Source organism: Varanus komodoensis, unplaced genomic scaffold (genome assembly GCF_004798865.1).
Source record: "Varanus komodoensis strain SLA01 unplaced genomic scaffold, ASM479886v1 scaffold12, whole genome shotgun sequence".
In the NCBI taxonomy this organism is placed as follows: domain Eukaryota; kingdom Metazoa; phylum Chordata; class Lepidosauria; order Squamata; family Varanidae; genus Varanus; species Varanus komodoensis.
In genome coordinates, this window is record NW_025335349.1 from 19260812 (window position 1) to 19285497 (window position 24686).

General features: G+C 38.0%; 1 protein-coding gene across 1 annotated transcript in view; it reads right to left on the reverse strand.

Annotated features, from left to right (window-relative positions):
• The window catches only part of CSMD3 (CUB and Sushi multiple domains 3), a 650552-nt gene that overhangs the window by 361969 nt on the left and 263897 nt on the right, over positions 1–24686 (reverse strand). Inside the window, exon 7 of the mRNA XM_044421466.1 lies at positions 6654–6968. Within this exon, the coding sequence (XP_044277401.1) occupies positions 6654–6968 (315 nt within the window). The remainder of the gene's footprint in view (positions 1–6653; positions 6969–24686) is intronic.

Sequence of the window (24686 nt, forward strand, 5' to 3'; positions counted from 1 at the left end):
TTCTTTAGAAACCCAGCTATCACACTGAAAAGCTCTCTGACCCTAGATCTGGTTTGCTGAGCTTGGAGTGCCGTCTTCACTTGCGGCTGATAGACAAATTATCAAATTGACTCTCTCCAAGGTTTCAAGAGCAACACAGGGGGTGTTCCGGGGAGTCAAGAAGGGAGAAGATGGGTGCCACCATCCAGGTGAGCCTCGGCTTTCATCCTCCATGCTTTGAAGCACAGCACTTAAATAGCCATTGCATCTGCACTCCTGCTATCCAGCACGGGATGCCCATAATATTCTGAGTTCAGAGTCTTATAGGCATCCATAATATATGAAATCCTAAGTTATTAAAAAGTCTTTTTTCATCACTGTTACTGGAATTTAACTAGAACTAACTTACTGTAGACTCTAGAAAATAGGACCTTTCTTTTCCAAAAGCCAGAATGTTAGGGGGCAAAGCCAGAGAGGGGAGGACACAACCTATGTAAGACCTCTTACCACCTTTCACTCTATCAAAGTCACCACTTATAATCTTGTTCGCTATTGCATATTTTGAAATCTTACTTAAATCAACAAAGGGAGTAAAATATTTTCAAACAATATGCACTACAGAGTAAACTCTATTTTATACATTATGCACTTTACAGTGAATGGTATAAACAGTGCATTTTGGGATAGCTGAACTTGGTGCATGAGTAGATGAAATGGAAATAGGCGGGTGATCAGGCAATCACTTCACTAAGAATACCAGTGTGCCCAAGAATAGGGGTGTGAGGGAGACTTGCATTTCAAGGACTCAGATAAAGCTTTTGTTGGGGGGGGGGGGGTCATAATACTTGCCTCAAAGAATTGCAGTATCCCACATAATTTCTATCCAAGCTGCCCCACAAATAACGAAAACCAATTTATCCTTCAACTCGCTTTATAATAGCCCTCAAATCACCTCTTTTCTTTCGAAATTCACTAAACTAGCTGAAACAGATAGTACTGCCAGAGAGCCACACAGAGAGGGAAGGATGGGGTCTTTTATTTTCCAAGGTGAATATCTGGGATAACAAGCAAAATACCATGCCTGGAGCTTCCTGCCCCACCTACCCCCCACTCCAAAGATAAGGGAATCTCCAATAGTAACAACATGCATCTTGAAGCCTACTTGGTCCTGAATATACTTCACCAATACACTTCACCACATAAACAATTAGAAAGTAAGTACTCGGAGGAGGGCTTTCTCTGCGGTGGCACCCAACCTATGGAATTCACTCCCCAAAGAGGTCCGCCTGGCACCGTCGTTACTGGTTTTTCGGCGCCAGGTAAAGACCTTTTTATTTAAACATCATTTTAATTGTTAAAACATATGATCTGGCCAGGGCAACTTCTTCTTCCTTCTCTTTCCTCCTCCTATATTCTTTATTTAATTTATACTGATAATTTTAATCTTATATTTGTAAATCAATGTATTTTTTGTATTTTTGTATTTAATGGTAATTTATTATGTGCTATTGTATTTCAATGTATTTTATCGTGTTGTAAGCCGCCCCGAGGTTTCGGCAAGGGGCGGCATAGAAATGTAATAATAATAATAATAATAATAATAATAATAATAATAATAATAATAATAATGTGCTTTTCTCTGCTTTATGAAACTAAATGGGTGTTGACTAGAAATTGCATCTTTTCAGTAGTTCTATTCTGTGTTTGCCTCACCTTCTCTACTTATCTATTATATCCACTCTTTAGCTGCCTAGTAAAAATGACTGTCTTACTAGGACTTTTAATTTTTACTAACTGTTGCTTTCAGACTTAAAGTATTTTATCCTGTATTTCTGTATTTGTTGCTGATTCAGTGCTTCAGTTCTTTATTTTTTTTGTTGTGATTATTGGATGGTTGTTGATATTTTAATGCATCTTTCTAACTTTATGTTTGATGTGATACATTAAATAGCCCAATATATTAAAGTTGGTTATAGTGTTTTTTCTTTGCAAGCTAGACAAAGTGTAAAGCCGCCCCGAGGCTTCGGCGAATGGGGCGGCATAAAAATGTTTTAATAAATAAATAAATAAATAAATAAATAAACCCAGTAAGCATTAAAATGGAATATTATCCATATGCAAAACAGAAGCAGGGCAGCTATGTTTTATTGGTAGCATTTATTATGCTAAGTAAAAAATTAATTAGTACTGCACTGCATGCTTCTTTTTTTTAATATAAATTGTATTATGTTTTCTCTGAATAAGCAGCAAATGGAAGCACAACAAAATTTATGATTATAGGTTAATCAGTTGTGAAGGAGCGAGAGGTAAAATAATTATTACATTCAGTCAGAGAAAAGAGAATTTGGAAATACACCTGATCTTATTGTTAGCTGATTATGTTTCCTGAGCACTTTTCTTGCTCACAGTTCAGGATAAATTTCCTTTAAATGACTGCAAGGTCAGTTTCTAATAAGTAAAAGATGATTTGCGGCATTGTTACCCAAGAGACCAGGATTCTATTAATGCAACATCCCCCGTGTGGGGCTGCACTTAAGGCTGCTCCAAAAGCTGGAGCTACTGAAGAATACAGTGGGCCAAGCTGTTGTTGGGTGATGCTTCTTTTCAGTGTACAACTCCTTTGTGAGAAGAATTGCACTGGCTACTGAATTGCTACCCAGCCAATTGCTGGCTTCTGAATTGCTACCCAGTTTAAGGATTCTACAGCATCTTGGGACCAGGCTAGCTGAAAAAAAACCCTTCTTTACCAACCTAGCAAGTAACTGAGATCATCCAAGGATATTCTTCTAGAGGTGCCACATGGACAAATGGTCTGACTGGAGTCTGCCAGCAGAAGAACCTTCAAGTCAGACAATCCCACTTCCATAGAAAATCCTTCTTTGAGAAGTTAGGCAGGCACCGGCACTGCACTGTTTTTTATGCCAGCCAAAAAGGGAAGGCTTTTCCCGCTGACCAGGCAACAAATTTGTTTTTAAATGTATTTTGTGTATTGTCTTATTATTTTGCTTGTTTTAACTTCCTACTGTTCACTGCTGCTTCATCTGTTTGAATGTGGAGCATTATAGAAATTCTGTAAATAAAGTAACACCTGTTATCCCAAGGCACAGTGGAAAGTGCTCAATCATTTACTGAGTTTTGTGAATGTTGTAAAGCACCTCGTATTTCAACGAAATTAAAAAATCAACAACTGTTATGAAATGCTGTTTAGAGACTGTTCTTATTAGATGTTCTGGTCTCTTCACAATCTATGTCATTTTTGTTAATATAGTTATGATTCTGTATCAATTAAATAATATTGCAGACAGGCAAATGTCAAGAATATGGAGAAAGGAATTGAATGTTAGAAACTGCAGCAGCTACAAAAGCAAGAAAACAAACTATATGAATGTTCGGTTTCATCATTATTTTGCTTTTTAAGGGACTTGTTCTTCAGCAGCAAGTGTATTAATTGCTTGAGCTTTTAAAAAAAATCAAAATCAGAAAACATTAGGGACTACTTTAATGTGCCTCTTTCGCATCTGGAAACTCCCTGATATACTCTGATCAAATTTCAAATCTTAACAAAATCCTGATGCTTCCTTCTACATTAACTAGGACAAGTATTTTTGAAGGAGCATACCATTCTGCTTCGTAAGGTAGCAAGGACTTACTCATTTCTTGAATTAAAGGTGTATTGAATTCTCACAGAAACAAACCAATCAATGACTAGTGATAAGGCAGAAAAGCGAGAGAGAAGATTCATAACTCTGTTTTGCTTGTCATCTATCTTTACGAAATGTAAGGCCATCACATTTGTCATACTGCACCAGAATAGGAGTCCATTTAATCCCATTTTGTCTCTGTGCAAGTTTATACACATGTAATTATCAAGAATTCTACCCAAAGGGGGAGGTGTTTTCCTAATCCCATCACTTTTTGGTTGATCTATTGCTTGGAGCCTGACTTTTTTCTCTCTATTTACTTCTGGAAATTTAACTATTTCTAGAGGAGAAAAACAATCTAAATGTGACTATCAGTGCAATTTTTAAATTCAAGCAATACTGAACACATCCTTATTACTTGAAGCTAATTTGCGTATCACAACTACAGGTGTTACAGTACCGTAATTCCCATCTGCCCTATCCTGGAACTCAGTATCCTGAATGCTGATAGTATGTTTCTGTTTTAGTTAGTTGGTCAATTAAACCATTATGTACCATTTTTTCCAATTCTGTCTGGGCTATGGCTGGTTAAATTACTTCTAATGAAACATAAAATCCCTCAAGAAGGGTTGCTTTGTTTGCTTTAATGTCTAGTCATTTCCATATCAGAATGCATAGTGTTCCACCAACATGGAAGAAAACTGTGGATCCTTGCAGACATTTTGTGACTTTCCATTGTTTGATCTCTTACGTTTGCATAAGTGGACATATGCAAGAATAGTTTGTGCGCATGTGCAAGCAAGAGAGAACGAGAGATTCTTTACTAAAATGAAGTGTGATGAAAGTCTCTAATGTTGTGTGAAAGGTGTAGGCTACCATAAAACACAACTGTGAAAGTTCTCATGGCATGATCAAAAGTCAAGACCCACAATTAGCTTACACAGAAAGAAAATTCCAACTATTGTTGACATGAATTCACTGGGGTGGAAACCCCTGTGGCAAGAAATCTGTTGTGGAATTAAAATAAGAATACGTAAGAAAAATAAAACTGAACACCAAAATTGGAATTTAGCAGAACCAGCATGACAGAAATATTAAATCACAGTCAAAAATGCAAAGTGAATCACCTGCATATGGTACTGTACAGCCTGGATACAGAACTCAGGGACTGGCATTCATGGGCTCCTACTTGAAGTCAAGAAGCAACGTCTGTAAAAATCTAAAGGCTAACATTCCTTATGGTCCAATTCTATGTATGTTTAGACAGAGGAAAAAAACCTTGCAAACTCCAGACTGCCCCAGACAGCACAGTTGGGGCATGCTGAGAGTTGAAACACATATTTCTTTCTAAACATGCATAAGATTGATCTATTTGTGTATATAGGATTACAGCTTTAAACAATTAAGATTAATATAGATGCTTCCTAAAATATAACTCCTGAAACAATAATAAAAAAAAAGATTTCTACAGCAGAAATGTAGGAATTACATATAATTACCAATACATGGTTACTATCAGAGCTAAATTTGTTGAGTGCAGTGCCAGGAAGGTGTCTGCTACTTAATCCTAAGTGCGTAAGGAAGCGTAATAATTACTTGATGGTTAGAAAAAAGTCATTGATTCTTAAAATAACATGCATATTTTTCTTTGGTGAGGCTAGATAAATTAATTGTAGCTTGAAGAGGTTTCCAGAATTGATCTCTTTTTCATCTTTCTCTGAATAGGACAATAGTCACTTTATTTGGCAGTATAGCCATATGATTTTAATCACCTGTTCCCTATAGAAATATAGATTATTATGCAGGGGAAATATAGATGATTCTGCAGACTTCTCTGATGTTTTTTACTGAGGAATTTCTCTGCTTATTTCAGGGTGCTCACTGAATTTGGACTTTCAATTCTAATTTGCCATAACAATTTATATTCAAAGGTGGGGTAAAATACCTATAATAAATAATAAAAATGTTATATATTAATATAATTCACTGCAAACAGGAAAACATTAATTAGCTTCTGTTATCTTCTCAGGGGGTTTAAATTCCAAATTATGGTGCTATCTGCAAAACATTCTTAGATTAGACCAATTAAAATATAAATACTTTACATAGATTATTATAGAGACGCTGCATTTTAGATAATGCAGCTTATGTTTAAGCTACATTAGATTTCCATGATATGTATAATAATGACAGTTCCAAATATAACAGTTGGAATATAAACATGTTTCCATTTGACAGTTCGAAAGTAAGATTTTGAGGCTGTACTCACTGGTTGTCTCTCCTTTGCCACCTCCATTTGGGAGACTGATGGGCAACACTGCTTAAACTGCCATATGATTTAGGGCGAACTGATACTTTTAAATAGCACAATATAATTGAATTCCATTTTATTAACTCCCTCTTTCTATCAAATTTACAGTTTTATTATACATTTTGAAGCTTATCTTAAATTACTTGTTGCTTGATCAGACTCAGCTCTCCCAATATTGCTTCTATGGAAATGGGTGACCCACTTAGTAGCAGCACGCACGCCCTCTCTCCCGCCCCCATAGGGTATGTGCATGCGTGTATTTGTTCAATCATGTACACGTTACTTAGCAAAACTGCATGGCAATGACCTGAAACCAAACCATGCAGGCAGTGGGCTGATCCATGTGGCAAATCAATAGAAATGAAAGAGGAAGCTGTGTGACCTGATGCCACATGGGTGGAAACTGCAGCACAAGGCATGGGAAATGTGATGATATCCCATGCTCGTTCCAAATGTAATTCACATATTTTTGTTGGCAGGGCAGCCTGCACTTCACTATGTCCTGTGACTATAGTGAACTTTCACTAGCATTCATCCATATGTTACGGTAAATTTCTTACTCCCTTCACCTGGAACCTGGAAGCTGAATTCATTACCTTCCAATGTGCTTTCTCACTGAACTCACTCCTATCCTGTCATTGATAATATTAGGGAAAATATAGCGTAGGTGACACATCTATGGCTGTAGTCTAAATGGGCACAAGTAAAATAATGTCCAATACCTCTATGAGTAACAACTGCAAGCTCTTTAGTTCTTTCTATCTGCTCAGCATTTCTTGGACGTCTTCTTGTACTTTGGGCATTTGCTGATTGAAGGGAGAGCGATTCCTTGGAAGTGGTGTGTTGCAGATCTGATTTTCTGAGATTCACAGCTTGCACTCGCTGCTCTTCGGAAACTCTATGGCTGGTGACAGTAGTAACACTGGATACTGTAACATCGGCAGATGTGCTAGCAAAGGTAATATCACCAGCAGCAGCCGCAATATCCTCCTCTAACTCACCAGTGGAGGCAGTTTGGGTCAAAGTGGAAGAAGAACCTGTGGGACACATAGTAGCACTGGATGCTAACTTTTTTCTTTAGAATTGTGTATTTCTGCTCAATTTAATCAGATAAAATTTCCCTCTGTTTACCATATTAAAGACAACTGCCTTGTCAAGAGACAATTCCATTGCTGTATATTTGTAATAAAATCTGCCGTACTCAGAGAACATTTTTGCACATAAGGAAATAAAATGCACCTACAACCATACCACTTAGAAAGCATACTTTAACAGGAAAGGGGCCCAAAAGAATACCATGCAGCACGGATTGGTGATTCCAGCAACACTGGCCTTTTATCACTCACGGTCAAGTTCATCTGAGGATGGCATGTTTTACATAAAGGCTATTAAGTACACATGGATAAACCAACAGAACACACAAAAGCCAGAAAGGTCTGAAACATAATGAACATTTCACTGATATTTTAATAGCATTGCCTTCCTCTACTAATTGTTTTTATTGTGAATTGAGATGTACCCAATCCTTTTTACAGTAACTTCTCCGGCTGTATGATATAAAGCTTGAGCTGCTGCTGTTTTCTTCTGGTTGGTATCAGTTGGTGGGTATCTATCATCCCAATGCCCTATTCTAGCTTCATAGTCCAAGGCACTGCTTTGATTAAATTGAAGTGTTAGGGCTTTCATTGTTTGAAAACCAAATCCACTCCCCCAAAAAAGGGGCAGGGGATAAAAAAAACTTTCCATACAATCAATACTTTGTTCAGGACTGTGAAAACTGAAAGCACTAGAAATCTTTTAGGAAAAATGATCCACCTACCCAGGAACTGGACCAAACCAGATATTCCATATGACTTGGTCTACCAAGCTTCTGGAAGATAATGGGGACAGAGAACAAATGCGTGTGTTTAACAATTTCCCCTTTCCCTACATCTCCTTAGCTGCTCCATCCAAGTCACAACAAACAAAAGTGTAAATCCCCAACTGGGTGGAAAGTAAAGAAGTAAACAGGAGAAATGGTAGGTAAAGAAAAGTTTATGTACTTGTTATCCATCTATCCCTTTTTCTTCCTATACTAAGAGCCAAGGGTCAGACTAGATGGCCCAGGAGACCCCTTCTGACTCACTCTGTTTCTATGTTTCTATCTTCTCACACTCTCTAGATGGGCACCCACATTTCCAAGCTTGGAACCATATTCAAATATCAGTATAATGTCAGAACCAGAACTAACCTGTAACACTGGGCTTGTTTGAAGGGAAGGGGAATGGAGGATTTGGTGTTTTATCTGTCAGGTTATCTGGATTTCTTGTTTTGCACACATCAATTTCTGCTTGATTTGTATATATAGTCAGATAAGAGAGAATTATATGCACAAATGTTAAGTATAAAAAAATAACAAATGCCACTCAGCTATCCTGTCCTGTTCTGGCTCAATGCTCCCAACCTGGTGCTCTTTTGAACATATTTTGAACTTCAGTACCCTTCATCCCCAGTCAGCATTTCTAGGGACCAGGAAAGCTTGGAGTTGCAGTCTAAATGCATGGAACAGCCCAGGTTGGGGGACATGAGATATGACACTTAACTCATTCACTTCCACAAGCTTTATGTACCCAGAAATATAGGGACACTGCTTTCCACTAGCCCTGAAGCTTCAACATACCAGATTTTATGGTGGGTGTTCCTTCCTGTTACTGACACTCAGGTGCCACACTCCATCGACATCTTCTGTCTTTCCATAGGAAATACTAGCAAGTACTCCAGAATTGCAGTTAGGATAAGATCTGACATAGGAAGGTATGCACCTGTTGGTTGCTCAACCTACAAGTCCCAGAGTTTCCTGTACAACATCATTAGCACTCCTTGTTCTGAGTGTTAACTATAACTCACAAGATTTGGGCACTGAATATAGATGCATGAAGTTAGGGCTTTCTAAATTCATAGTAGTGGGCTTACATTCTAGGCTAAGATCTCTGAAACTGTGCCTCATTCTCTTCCATGTTTTGGCCCTTTCCTGTTACCGAATATGTGTTTTACAAACACATGCAAAAATTATACATATAATCAATCTAGATTTCTTTTATAGTGGTACTGTTAGAGGCATACTGAAGAGAAGAGAAGAGAAGAGAAGAGAAGAGAAGAGAAGAGAAGAGAGCAAAACTTATGCACATATTGTTTGTTTTGGAACTCTTAAATATCCTGTTTATTTATATATAACTTGCCATTTTTATACAGCTGGGATGAGCAAAATGTGGTCCATTTTGTTTGGAGCCAATGGCACTACCCAATGTGTTGCCACCACTACACTGTTGAATTCAGCAACTTTGCATGACAAATAATAATAATAATAATAATAATAATAATAATAATAATAATAATAATAATAATTTAAAATAAGGTTTGTTACCTTAAAAACAAGTTATTCAGTGAACACACCATCTTCTGGGAATGTTATTTGCTTTTAAAACAAGAGATTTTTTCACAGCTTGTCTTGTTTTGAAGTCAAGATGTTGGATTTTTGCTGCCAAAATTTGGCAATAGATAATGCATCAACAGAGTGGGGAAAATGTGCACTCTGTGGAGTTTAGGGCTGAAAATTAGCCCTGGATCCTCAGAATTTTGCCGATGCCTATTATAGACAAATGTTGTATTCTAATATATGTTGCACTCAAGCAGAAAACATTCTAACACTTTCTGGTTAGATGGTCTCCATGGAACTGCTCGTTTCAAAGTTTCCATAGGTGTTCAGCTTTGCGTTAACTATGCTTGTCAAAGGTTTAAGCATCATGTTTTCAAAAATACAAATTTGGGCCTTAGAACTTGCAACTCACCAAACTGAGCACAGCCACCAGAATGGTGTCCTATCACGAAATGAACAAATTCTTTGTGTCAGATGTGAGGAACTGCAAAACCAGGTAGATTCTCAATCCTCTGGCAGACCACAAAATGAATTAGTCTTGAACTAGTTCACTCAGTTCCTCCTTTAGGCCTATATATTTTATTCTTCCTGGCTTATTCAAGCAGAGATATTTCACACCCCCTATGTGATGCCCTGATGCTAAGAACAGAATCTGACACTTTCTGTGCTCAGAGCATGCAATCTACCACTGCAACACAGCTCTAAATTGCTAGTAGACTTCATTTGCTAAGTCTTGTAGGCCAAAACTAAGAGAAAGTCAAGGGTGCCAAAAAGGATGTAGCCATAAAATTAGTTGTATTTTCGGTTAAATTAACAGCATAGGTGATGAGAATTATTTGGGTATGTATGATAGAAATGGTAGGAAATTACAAATAAAATTTAAAAAATCCAAAATATGACCTGGAAAAAGTCATCTTAGCAGTAAAAAGAGAGGCAATCAATCTACCTTAATACCCTCTTAGCTAAGTATTTCATGCCAACTTCAACATCTGGTTTATTCATGAATGACAGTTCATCAAAAACCTGAATATTCTTCTACTTTGATCTGGACAATGTCAAAGCATAATATAATTAATTACGGAACATGGATGTAAAGTTGCTATCGAATGTAGATAATGAACCGTGGGGACCTTGGTTCAACAACTGCTCTACAGTGCGTCACTTCTAAACTTCACAACAGCACTTTGATCTAACCTAGTCAAATAGAAAACATCTACTTGTACAAGGAGTAAACCTCATGACCTTCCTGTCAAAGCTTCTTATTATAAATTCAACCATGCTGTCTATTGCATAAAAATAAGTTGAAAGCATACAGAACTTATTAATTTTTCTACTTCAGAAATAGCAGAAATTAAGTGTGAACATGCATGATTTAGAATGATTGGAACAGACATTTAACCATATCATACATCTTCTGCAGTGAAAATATGAAAACATTTCCCGAAGGAATACTTGTTTCTATGAAAATATCATGAAGTGAATTAAAACAATAACCTCTATAGCAAGAGTGGCACTAAAAATCAAATGCATTGTTATACAAGTCCATTAAGCAAATACTTGTATAAATTTAGTGATTTATCAAAATGTACTAAATGAAAAGCAAATTCTAATCAAGATACATCACATGGCAGTGAATATAAACCTGGATGCACAACAACTCACATAGGGGGAGGGGACTAAAGGACAAAACAGATATATTTAAAATTCTTTAATTAAACCTTTTGGTTTCTACCTTTCTAAGTTATACAACTGCAATGGCCAATATCTGGGAATCCCCCATATATTACTGAGAATGTGGGAGCCGAAGCGCAACAGTTTTAAGCATATTTTTGTTTTGTCAATCATGTTAGTGTGTTGACAGCATCCTTTACAAATCCAAAGTCTACTTGCCTGCAGTAGTGTTCAGTTGTTTTTGCCATATTTTCCTGGAGAGGTTAGGAAACAAATCTAACATATTTTTGTATGCACTGCAATAGCTGTAGTTTCTCCAGTACTTCCTGATATAGAAGTGCAATAGCTAGAGAACTGACATCATAAGGTTTGCAACATCTTTCTCCAGTAGAAGAAACATTTTAGTAAAGAGGTAAGATATTTCCTGGAAGGACTATGCTTCTGCTTTCTCATACTGCATAATGCTTCACAATCAATTGAACAACAAATAGTGTACATGTGTAGGTGAGAATCTACTTCTGCAAAGTGAAATTATGTTCTAGTAATGGCAATAAATAAATGACTGCAAGAATTGTATCCTTTAAATAATCTTCAATATTTGGGCTGAAGAACAAATGTACAAATCTATGTAAGTACACAATGTGACAGTGAAGAAGAAAATATTCCAAACTCAGAAAAATTATCTGTGAAAGCTGTTTCCAGACACTTGCAGAGGCATCTGAGCTGAATGCTGCAACACATGCACAATCAAGAATTATTAGCTTCTCAGCCAAATAGAAAAGTCTTATTCTTTTAAGGGAAGACGGTGAAAAAAGTCAAGACAAATATATTTCAAAGATCTCAAGGAGACAATATAGGGATGCATCAGTTAAGGTGCTGATACTAACTGATGCCAGTGGAAATGGGGCAGATCTCCTTTTTGCCTAAATGATCTTGCCAGAGAATATGCGGGAGAGCAGTGACAATGTTTGGGAACAGGGCAAGTTTGCTTCAGTCTTAACAGTCTGGGTAATTAATGACTCACTTTGATTAAAAAAAAAAAAAAAGCAACACAGTGTGTTGCTATCTGGCACACAATGCAAGACACAATCACTGTAACTCCAGTACCTGAAGCTGTTTTTCCCCTTTCCCTCTAAATATATTCCATCTTTGCTTTGTTTCTTTGAGGTAGATAGGAACCACTGAGGTCCCATGACCATTGTAGTTGCCAAACTCTGTCCTGTCCTATCAGTAGATGGCACAACCCTTAACAATTTATTGTGAATTAGGCTTTAGCCTGGTCACTGAAGCATTACTTTTTTTCATTTTCAGCATTATCTTGTGCACTGGATTATCAAAAGGTATATGTGAACCTTAACATCCACTTTTGGATATACAATGTAATATGCACAACTGGAATATTTGCTTCTTAAATATATTTTGCAACTCCCTTGGCCTTTGGTAAAGCTTCCCATAAACTTACTGAAGGCTAAACAACAAAAAATACTTACAGAAATATTTTTAGCAATTTTATTTAGGACAAAAAGGAAATCTACCACTGAGGTTTCTAGGGGAAATGTCAAACTGCTATGACCTAGCTTTCTTTTTCTTGATGTGTCCTATCACTGCTGACCCTCATTCTTCAGTCTAGTGCTGCGGTCCTGTTTAATGAGGTTCACTGTTTGGGGTAAATGGAGCAATTGCAGAGCATGCCGTTTTTGTGGCCGAGAGGGCAAGGCAGATGCCTTTTTTCTTTCCTTGACCTCATTTCTGACAATGGTAATAGCAACCACTACTTGCTGTTGAAGAATCTGCTACTGACTTTGCAGCTTTTACTTCAGCAACATCTTTAATATTCTTGCTTACTTGCCCTGGGCATTCTTGATGATACTTAGCACTGACCTAAAGCAAGCAAATAAGCAGAGTTCCTTGCATTCATGCACAGCTTTGTACCATTGTTCTACTGGTTCTGTTCAACATGTGTTCCTTGCTCAGCATTTACTACCATAGCAATATTCAGTGCCTGTAACACAGCCCACTCATTTACTTCCCAGCCATTACATTTGTGTATAGTTGTGTGTGTGTGTGTGTGCGCGCATGCGCGCACGCACGTGCGGGGTGTTAGATAGTCAGGGAACAGTCATAACTGCTTCAAAAACAGTTGCAAAAATGGGAAGAGTATTAATATATTCCACTTTCTGGAGTAGCTGGAGATCCAGGGAAATGAAGAAAAGGTAGAAGGCACTGAGAAGTGCCAATTTAACCCTTTCAACCATAACACATTGTCAAGGGAAGATGTAGCTCCCCACTTTTGCTGTATTTACTGTATTGCCCCCTTTTGGTGTTTCTAGTTTTTAGCACTTGCTTTTGGTGCTTCTTCATAATCATCATCATCATTATTAGCCCAATTGTGCTTTTTTGAATCAGCAAATTTTGGAACAAGCAATGATTATTTCAAGCTGCCATTTCAGCATCAGCAGAAGAGCTGTTACAACTGGGCTGCTTCTTCAAGTTGCATGGCCTCTTTTTTGCTCCTATTACTGAGAAGTTCTGTAGTCATTCCAAGCAACCCATGATAAACCATCCAACTGGGCTCAGATGACATGACAACCCATCATAAGCTAGGACAAACCTAAAACAGGTCATGGAATCTCAGTGTGGCTTGTTCATGAGAAATAAGTCAGTCTGGAGAAATGGTGCCAGGTCAGGATAACAAAATAACTCACTGTGGTGGATTGTCATGAGAAGTATATCAATGTGTCTGTTATGTAAACTAGATCCATCTCTCTCTCTCTCTCTCTCTATGTGCTTGCACATGCATGCACACATTTGTGTAAAAAAGAGACAATACAATTATACATATATTTGTATTTGTTTTGTTTAGATTCAGTTTTTTTCATACTGGGGATTTTATGATATACTCAATATTATTTTCTTATTCTGTTTTAAGACATATTGAGTTGAATTAGAAGAAAGATTAGCCAACACAAAGTGAGAATTTGTGGGAGAAGATTTCATTGAACTAAGCTAAGAAATGTATAAAGAGCCGGATAAATAATCTTGCTTTGTGAAGTGGAACAGTGCTTGTCCCTGCTGTGCAAAATCTGTGAGAAGCTGAAGGGAAAACTTCAACTGAAGAGAAGCTTTCAATAGCAGAAAACTTCCCTTCCAAAGCATAAATTACTTCCAGAGCTGAAACATGAGAGAAAACATAAATGCCGCTGGCAGCTCACAAATCTTGGTCTTGCTCACAGATATCCGCTATGATATTTGTATAAGCAAATAAAAATACTATATGGAAAGGTGGGCCGGGGGAAGTTTACAATTCTTGGTTGGAGAAATGTTCTGGCCACAGGACAGCCATAGGCTGTCAGTCAGATTTCCAGTTACAAGGTCAGAAACTCACTTTGACCTCCTACCTGGGGATCAACTGGGCTGCTTCTCCAAGATTGTAAGAGGGATTACAGGAGAAAAGCCCTTGGACAATAGCCTCTGGAGATCTTCTGCAGGGATGGAGGAGACCATGCTACCAAGAAATGATGGCACACAAGCTATCCTTTTCAGAAGTTCTGCCGCTGACCACTGGAGGTTTCCAACCCTTGCAAAGCAAGGGAATACTTTCCCCTCTGTGCTCTTCCCACCTTGTAAAGGAGCTCCATCATTTTCTGAACTCAGGAAGTCCTGGCTATCCCCATAGGACTATACTCTTAGGGTAAGATCCTAGGCACATTTAGATAGAAAAAGTCATACCACTCCAGACAACTATGGAGGGATGCTAGGAATTATAGAACTGCATTTCTGCATAAATACGCAGTAGAGCTTCTGTACGTGAAAATAAGCCAAGTGAAGTCAGGCCTCTTTAGCTGAAATCATCCCTTGATGACTCGGATATGTTTATTGAAAGGAGAATTACAGAAAGCAGGAAGAAATGCAACAGACCCTCAAGTCTCATTGTAACCTGGTGTGGCTTAGGGCATATCAGTATGTTATCATAATCCAGTGACTGCAGGAAATGCTGCTATCCCTCCTACCCTCCAGAAGGTAATATCATAAACCAATAAAAAGTGAGCAAACTTTTGGATTTATCAGAACTCTTATCAGGCCAATGTTTAAGCAGAAAACAAGGGAGCCAAGAGGATGACATGAAAAATCCCAAGTATGAGACCTCTGTACAAAATGCTTTTTCTGCAGTTAACCTACTTTTATAATTGTGGAAGTGATAAACAGATTGACAGGACAAATCAATCCTATGAATTTCTCTTCAGTTTAAGTTCAATAGACCTTGGTCCCAGGAAAAAAAATGTATAAGATTGCAGCCATAGCTGCTTATTTCTGAATAGACACATATAAATTTGCAGTGGAAATTAGATTAGGCCATGCTTGATGCAAAAACATCTCCAGTTGCTCTCCCCCCCCCCGTGTGTGTGTGTGTGTGTGTGTGTGTGTGTGTGTGTGTGTGTGTTGGCTGCTACGCTTTTGAAAATATAAATTCCAACAGTTATTTGATTCAATCTCTAAACCCATTTTCAGTTCACCATCTATGAATTGGGAATAATGTTATTTTTCCTTATGGAAAGTACATGTTTCACTATGTCTCTGGGTAAACTGTACATTCATATGATCAACATATATTATTTTTCTCTTGATCAAACGGCCTCCAATGCTACTAGGTCCTTTTGCATGGCTTGCACCACTGTTATCAAAATTCATAATTCCCAGGTTCAAAACACAAACTTGGGCAATTTACAATTCTTTCTTCCACCCCAAGGCAAGAACTGGGGTCCCAGAGGAGAATTAGTCCTTCCCTGACATGCAAAGCATTTTGTTATCTTGCACATCCCTGCTCCACTACCCTGGCTGTGGTAGACTCTGTTGGCGGAGGCAGACACAGCAGGCAGATACATCCTTCCTGGATGAATGAAATGCCACTGCAGCAACGTCCCAGGTGCCAGGTAACTTGCACCGGAGGCATCTTTATGCCACTACTTCCATGGTCACCACAGCCATTGCAGCCCGGTAAAGGCATGGCAGAGTAACTGTAGCAGAAGCCACCAGGTAGGGAGGCTTGTGAAACTGAGGAGGACTTAGGGCTCAAGGTAGATGGCCATTTAGAGGGAGGGATTTGGAGCCCATGCTTATTTCCAATGATTTTATCATAAATTACTGTCATTCAGAAGGTCTGTGAATTTGGGTCAGTAATAAAAATGATGTTGCAATTTCAAGCGTTTTGATTCAGAAATGGCTTTGTTAACTGGACTCAGTTTCCAACCAAGCCTGAGGAGAGAGCATTACCCATCATAGGAAAAGATAATGAACTGAGAAAGACATCAGGCAACTAATAATCTTTGTCTTAGCTTCCTTCACATGCTTATCTTAAGAAAAGAAACAAGGTGCAAAAATAATAAGAAAATTATATATATTCAAATTAAAGCACTCTTGTGTGAAAACATGGAAGTCAATTGACATTGATTTCTGAGCACACCTACTGAGAAATAAATGCTATTGAGTTCAAGGAGTATTATTACTTTGGTATCTTTGTGGAGGATTGCATCCCAAATAACATTTTAATACATTTCCTACAGCAATTAAATTTAATCAAACTTCCATTTTTATTTTCTTTGCAACATTTAAGCGTAACAGTGAAATTGCTTATAGATTCAGAGTTTACCATCTGTTCAGCTACAAACTGTTTTTCCTATTACTGAACACATTAGAATATAGTATTAAGGTGTGGTTCATCCTCATAACAATTTCTTAGATAGAGACTGCTTATGTGAACAGTAAAAGGAAGATATCACAAATAAATCCTGCAGAACAATTTCCAGCCACATCTAATGTGCATTTCCCATTTCTAAGCAATGGAAAATTCTAGGATGAGACGGGTTTGCACAGCTCTTTCAGACTGATTTGCTAAAACAAAAGCACCCCTTTCCACCAAGGGCTGTTTCCTTTGCTGACCTGTTTCCTTTGCTTCTTCTGCCCCCTCTACTCTTTTTTAGTGCAAATGTTTATCTCAGAAATTAAAATGACAGAAGATTGGTTTCTTTTCTTTCAACTAAGCTGAAGAACAGTATGAAACAGGAGAATAAAATAAATCTTCAGGGATTTGTTTTATTACTCCTTCTCAAGAAATTGAATTCACTCAGGCAACATATTGACCAAACCCTTCCCTACCAAAGCCAGTGTGAATGGCTTAACTAATTATCTTTCATCACAGCTCATTCACCCTGAAAAAGCTCCATAGCTACAAAATCTGAACCAGATCTATACAAACAGAGGGATTTTGTGCAAAGTGCATTTAAGTCCAAATAGCATTTTTTGGCTTCTAAGTTCATTCCAGAAATACAGTGAAGCATACAGTGTGTATGTTGAAGGAATCACAGTTGGAGGGGACCTTGCAGGCCACCATAGGCAATCTCAGTGCAGGTAATCCAGAGTGCATGTGTTGCCAGGAGTTTATTGTTCAACCTGTAATTGAATCCCTCCAATCAGAGAGGAAAAGCTGACCCACCTCTACTTGATTTTACTGTTGAGGCTTCCTGGTCTCTGTCTCCCTGACTTGGTGTTCTGTGACAGGAATCTATAGTAGCTTCCTAGATATTCTGAATCTGGCTGCTCCTGTGATGACTAAAAAGCCATCACTAGATCACTGGTCTGAAAGCCTTTGGGCTGTGCTTTATCTCTTTCTTCACCCTGAAGTCCCTCTGATTTCATGAGAAATGCAAGTTTTGGTTTTAATAACACAACAGTTTTGTTTTGGTTTTGCTACATATCTAGGAAAATAAAGTCAGGCAACAATCCAGAAATAAGTTAAAACCTTAAGTGTAAGACCACAGAACCAGAATGGCTAGAATAGGTTCTGATAAGGCTCTATTCCTTATCTCTTATTCTTATCCCATGCCTACCCAGGTACAGCTGCTGCTGTTGCCTTTAACTTAGTCCTTGCTGGATTGGAAAACTCTTGGGAAGCACATCACATTCCAAATAGCAGAAGGAGACATCTGTGATACAACAATAGACTAGTCAAGGCCACACCCTTTATCAAGGAATAATTGCAAAAGTAATTCACATTTCTGTGGACTGTTCTATTTCATTGCAGCAGAATTATATCCTTCTACTCTTTGACAAACATCTTCAGAGCAGAACAGCTTGCCTCTGCCCTTGCACAGCTATCATTTTATCCTACCTCCTCAATGATACAGTTCATCAGTGCCGGAAGGGTTTTTTTTTAATTCATTTATTATATGACTCCCTCAATCCAATCCTATCTATATCTGTTCTGAAGTAAGTGCCACTGAGTCAAGCAGAGCTTATTCTAAGTGCCTGCACCCATTCAAGTAACTTGGTGACCGAATGATGCTTATGTGGCACCATTTAAAAGTGGCAGAAAGGAGTGAGTGATAAAAGTTTGGGCTAGTTATGCTTCCCTTGTTGGTCCCACAGAATACTGATATAGGAAAAAGTTTTCTTGCATTTTATCTACAAAATATTTCAATTTTCCAAGTGGCTGCTTTTATTTCTATCAGCACAGTATTATTACACCTAAAATGGAAGGAGTTTTTGTTGGTTCTCAGCTTTTCCCCTCTATAGTTTCCTTGTAGGGAACTTTTTCTTCAAATATTATTTTAAATATTTTAATGTTGCTCTCACTGCACTCTACATTTTATTTGCTTGTTCTTCCACCTTGTTCTGCATTTTGTGCAGTACCAGCTTTAGTGTAGAACTGCAGCAGAATCATTTGAGGAAGGGCCCTTGATCTTATTTAACAGTCAAACTGATTTGTGAGCTTTAAGTGTGCAACAATTCAAATGGTGTCATAAAGGAGTAAGAGGTTACATTTTGGCATAGCTCTTCTCCTTCTTTCCTGATCTGTAGCACAGGGTAGCAATGAAAGGCTGCAGCCAAATTAATTTAATATCCTCAGCCATACAACAAGAAGGCCGTAAATCCAGAAACCTGAAAATGCTTAATGCAATTGCACAAGATAACTTTCAAAGATTATGAAAGATTAATTGATGATAACTAATTATGTAATGGCATAATGAATTATTACAATTATGCATCTAAAGTTCCAGGAACTTTTTATCCAGCTCAAGCTTCAAACATACTTTTAAAAGGGATTAGCATATGAATTCCTGTGCTAGAATAGAGAGCTGCATTCAAATGTGAATGCTATTTAAAGACATGTAGAAATGGCAGCACCGGTGCTTGGATGTGCATGTAAATGGTCATCCAATTTATGTCAGCACTTCTTCACCTAATCACTGATAGGTGTGTGGAAACCTGCTAACATCTATGGGCAATCTATTCTGAACAGAGCTGCATATCCCTGTAGCAATTTAGGGACATATTACTCATGCTGAAAATCAGAAGAGATGCATAGTTTTTAAAAAGAAAGTGTGCAATATTCAGCACACTCAGCTAAATCCTGCAGCCACAAGGGAGGTTGGAGGATTCAGCTATGCTGTACTGTGGCCGTTCCAAAGGAATACTCAGTGCAAGGCAGGCAGTCAGGAGTAGTTACGCTTGAAGTTGACATGTTGCATGTTCCCTGCTGTTTCCTATTACCAGGACATTTTTGATGTAAGACTCTGTACAGAGATCTTCTGTGCTATGGCATATAGCTAGATAGATCACTGACAAGTGGTTGTGACTTAACTCATAGTCCCTGGTCCTACAGGTCACTGAGTTATTTGTGTACTCAGGGGTTCACTGAGCCTGGACTTTTTCAAATTTCCCCATATAACCTAATCCCACCACCCACTGAGTGGATGAGGACTGTCATTTTTATATACTTTATCATGGGATCCAATAACAGTACATGTGAGATGTGAACTTTAGAATCTACTGCAACCAGGAACCAGACTACACATTATGCGGAGTGTTAGATTTGTATTGCTTTGTTTCTTCCCACTTTGATCTTTTGTATGCATATTCTGCCCTGATTCAAAAACCTGGAGAGAATGACACTCCCTCTCCGTGTGTGTGTTTGTGTGTGTGTGCGAGAAATCCACACATATATGCAGAGGAGAGGGAAGATAGTTTTAAATCAAGCAAGCACCAGCACCAGTGAATACATATATTTTCTTTTGCTAACTGCTTCCCTTCCACCACACAAGAGAAAGATTTCAGGAAGCAAATGTGGGGAGGCTTTAACCTTTGCTTCCTGGTACACAGTGGTTCCAATGTGAATCATATCTTCACTAATGTGACCTTGATTTCATTAGTATAAACCAAAAGGCTGATTCATGGCTATATTATTAGGATTGTACAGACTCTGTACTCATTTGTAGACTGCTGGGTGCCTTTATAACATCATCAGATTGTTCAGAACAGGTGAGCATGCTGAATATTAATTTGCACTTCCCAATTGTGCAAATCCTCTCCAAATGCTTATTTTCACACTTCAGTCCATGGGGGAAATGCTCATTTTCCAGTTTATTTTCCTAAAACTAAATTTACTTAATATTACATAAAGTGAAACAACAAACAAAATAGTCCACATGTCAAAAGGATTCATGTGATTAGGAAAAGGCAGTCTGCTGCAAAATCTGCAGCTCAGATTCATAGAAATCCAAATTCATTTGACTCTGTTCTGAATTTCTGTGACATCTCTACTCAAGACTAGGGTAACATGTAGTTTAAGTACAGAACACAGGTAGGTGAAATAGTACCTCTGCCCCCACTCTCTCTGTGTGTGTGTGTGTGTGTGTAAGGAATATAACAAATAATAAAGAATGAAACAATAATGATTCCTCCTAACATCACCTCATTGGATCTCGTAGTACTGATTTCTTTCTGTATTTCTGACTCCAGAAAACAGAGCAACACAAAACTTAATGGGCAGAATTCAAAGGGGCACTTTCACTCCTGTTGGTTCTCTTTTGTCCCACTGATTCTATTTAGTGTTTCAGGAGAAAAGCTGAAAAGACTGGAAAAATGTTTCGGAAAGAAGGCATGTTGGTGGTGCTTTCACAGAGAAGTTCTGCTGACCTACCTCTTTCCAGAAACTATTGTGGAAATGACTGCTTGTTTGGGGGTTTTCTCTAGAAGCTCTAGATCTTCCTTGCCTATGTGGTGAGTCTCACTGCTGGATGGGATTGATAGGAGTCACCATTTGCAGAAGGGAGTTGACAGGTGTCTAAGTGCCCCATTGGATTCTGTCAAATATGTTTGAAGTTGAATTAATGTAGCTATTCCTACCACCTCACTCTCTCCCAGCCACCTAAAACCTTTACTGACATGATAACTAACTTCTCCACTGCTCCTTTTCCTAGTCCTTTCCTTCTATTTTGCCTTACTAGTAATAAACGTAACACTCACATTCTATCCCTCCCTCCCACAAGATTATTCTGGGCTGCCCCAGGGACATCTGAGGTAGAGGGGCATTGCATTTTTTTCTTTTTTAATGATGAACCTTTTCTGTGGCTACCATACAATATTTACTAAAGCTTTTGCCTGACCTGACAAAAAAGTTGTTTTACAAAAGACACTGTAAAATTGGAGAAATTGCGTCATAAAATTTAACCCTACTAATGCCTATGTGCATATATATATATATATATATATATATATATATATGAGTCATTAATCAAGTTTTAACATTCTATAAACAAACAGTGTCTGACCCTTTCTACCTCAGAATCAGCAATCACAACCTTATTGTGACCACTCCTATATTGAAAAGATTCAGGTCAATCACTTTACAACATAGCTAAATGCAGATCACAGAACCTATTACTCCCCGCTCAATTTATCTTTTTAATGGCAGAATATTATTAATTTGTTGCATTCTTATATATAACAGGCCTTATAATAGTTTGCATATTCTTCAATGCAATCCTTGGCACCTCTAAATAGGGCTAAGAAAATCTCTTATTTGATATGCTGCCATTCCATGTAGTCGATACTAAATTGGACAAATCAATGGTCTAATGTTGTATAGACCTGGCTGGACAAGATGGACTGCAAGAGCTCTCCATAGACCCACCCACTCCTTCCAAAATTCAGAGAGCAAAAAGGTAAGGTTTTTTTAAAGAGTAATTTGTGTTTGTTTTGTGAATTGGCATCCAGAGCTGCTACAGATCACAGATTACCAAAAAGTCAAAATTAGGCTGCAAATAGACTAATATTGACCCTTTGAGTTCTGTAGCATCTCTGGGTGCTATTTTTTAATCTTCCTTTTTTTCTTATTTTCTGCACTTATGAGTCTGTGTGACCTGTGGTAAAGGGGGTCCAAGGGTGAAACTGCCTGTTCCCTTGCCCCCCACTACAGTCAATCTTCCTCCCATCTCTTTCACACACTGGAACATGATATATGCTCCCTCACACACTCTGGTCAGCACCCATAAATATTCTCTCTGTTGTCTTACAAACACAAACACACAGAAACTCACTCACTCACAATTAATCATTAGGCAGGCATGATTCATACCTGCCTATGTGCATATATGTCCTTCCTTTCTCCTTCTCCCAGCACACTCATGAAAAAACACATCCAGTCTGGCCCAGAATTGCAAACGCCTGCCCACTCATACAAATACAGCCCCTGTGCATCCAGATGAACAGGCACAAAGCCTTCTCAATCTCCAAAGTCAGTCCCAGTTAGCTTTCCCAACCCTTGATAGCTTCTTCTTGTACTCCTTTTCCTCCTCACTACTGGCTTGTTTTAGGGTTTCCTAAACTACTAGTTACCTTGCCATTACCCCTTATAACACCACCTTAGAACACTCTCCTTTCCAGCTTTCCAGAGAGAAGACCCACAGGTTGCTTTGTTTCAGGAGCTGGTAAGCTGCAGGAAAAATAACCAGCAGGCTGCCATATTCCTATGAATGTCTCCAAGCTGCACATGTCGCTCTGAGTCATTCAGGGGAAGTGAAGAGAGAAACCCTCAGAGTCCATCACTTTGCTACAAACACTGCTGAGAAGAAGATCTGGTTTTATGTATGCTTTTAAGTAAACTTAGGAGGGACAGCTCATCTTGGTGGGTGTGAAGAACGTGCCCAGGGGCATGTTTGCACCCATGTGGACTATCTTGTCTAGTCCTGCTGTAACCTAATCTTTGTGAGAGAAGACAGACTCACAGGAGTTTCAAGAGAGAGTCTGAGCAGTAGATCTTGGCGTTTCATTTTAAGGCCCTCTCTACCATATTTCATGAAAATATGAACTCATAGGCAAGTCAAACTCAAATTAAGTATTTCACAATTTTTGCTATCACAAATGTGGGACTTCCTTTTGCTTTAGTAAGGGATGTTTTGGATAGAAACCTGAATTTAAGGAAGATAATTAAGAGTGGATTAGGACTAGCACAATTACCATAACAGCAGTTGCAAGCACAAACTGCTTTTACAGGAGAAGGGTTGAAGGGTCACAAAAGGTGAAACTGAAATGAAAAGGGACAAGTAGTTCTACAATAGGAAAGTTTCCACAACAAAACAGTTCAATCACATACCCCTTTATTTATATGGTAAAGCCATAAGGCTGGTTTCAAAAGAAATCAAGTCTATGGGCTACCATAAATTCTACAGTCATAAATTCCAGAGGGGCAGCCATGTTCATTTATTGTACTAAAAATAACAAAATAGTTTGTGGCACTTAAAGATCAAGCAGATTTAAAACAGCCATACGGGTTCACAGAAGGCCCTTTCTCTAGTCCTGTGACAGGAGTGTTTGGCTTTGATTTTTGCTTTGTTTTGTTTCGCCATGCCATACCATAATTCCCCTCCAAAGTCCTTTTCCCTTTGGGGATATGAGCTGCTGTTCAGCAAATGAGTACACACAGAAATTAATTCCATTTGTCTTTGCTTTTAATAATCTCAGTCACACCAAATTTGCAGGATTTTTGAGGTTGAATTCATTATTTCCCAATTTTCAATCCCTTGCCATTAAAATAATAATTCATAAAGTATTTATACTTTTAGTTTATATTTTATAACCTACGTATTAATGCATGCATTTTGTGCACATTGTAAGCATACACATTTTTTCAAAGTACTTTACACTGCTGGAATGTCTTTATGCACAATTTTATCATCTATACAAAATTTTGTGCACATACTTTCAAAGCTGAGCTGTATCAGAAAGCTTGGAAGGCAATGTTGGAATGCAAACATGGGTAAATAAAAATAAGAAACAAAAGCCTTAGGATAATTCTCACCCATGTTTAATTGTGGCATGACCTTTGGGACACAAGATAAATGAAGTGTTGCCTTCCATTGGCAGCTGGGCAGACTTCATGTGCAGTGTGAGCCTATGTGTATTTACCACATAGGATACTTACTCCTTAGTCATCGTGTTTAGCTTTACATATGTTGTTACAATAGATTAAACATGCCTGAGAATACAGAGTTTTAAAAATGCAAATGTTAAGAAAATCTGCTATATTTCATTGTAATGCCCAAATGTAAGAACAGAATGATACTGTATAAGAACAATATGATCACAGCAGCAGTTACAAGTGGTAATTCCATTCCTTCTTGGTATGCTCAAACACCTAAAGAATAAATATAATGTATAGGATATATAATCCTTTCCACTTTGGAATAAATTAATGCTTTGAGAAGTCTCTTATTCACTACATAACATAAAATCCTTTCTCAAAGTGTTTAATTAGCATAGCAAGAATAAGGATACTACCACAAGAAACAGTTACTGTAAATGGATCAATCTTATTTTGCATACATTTGGGCCA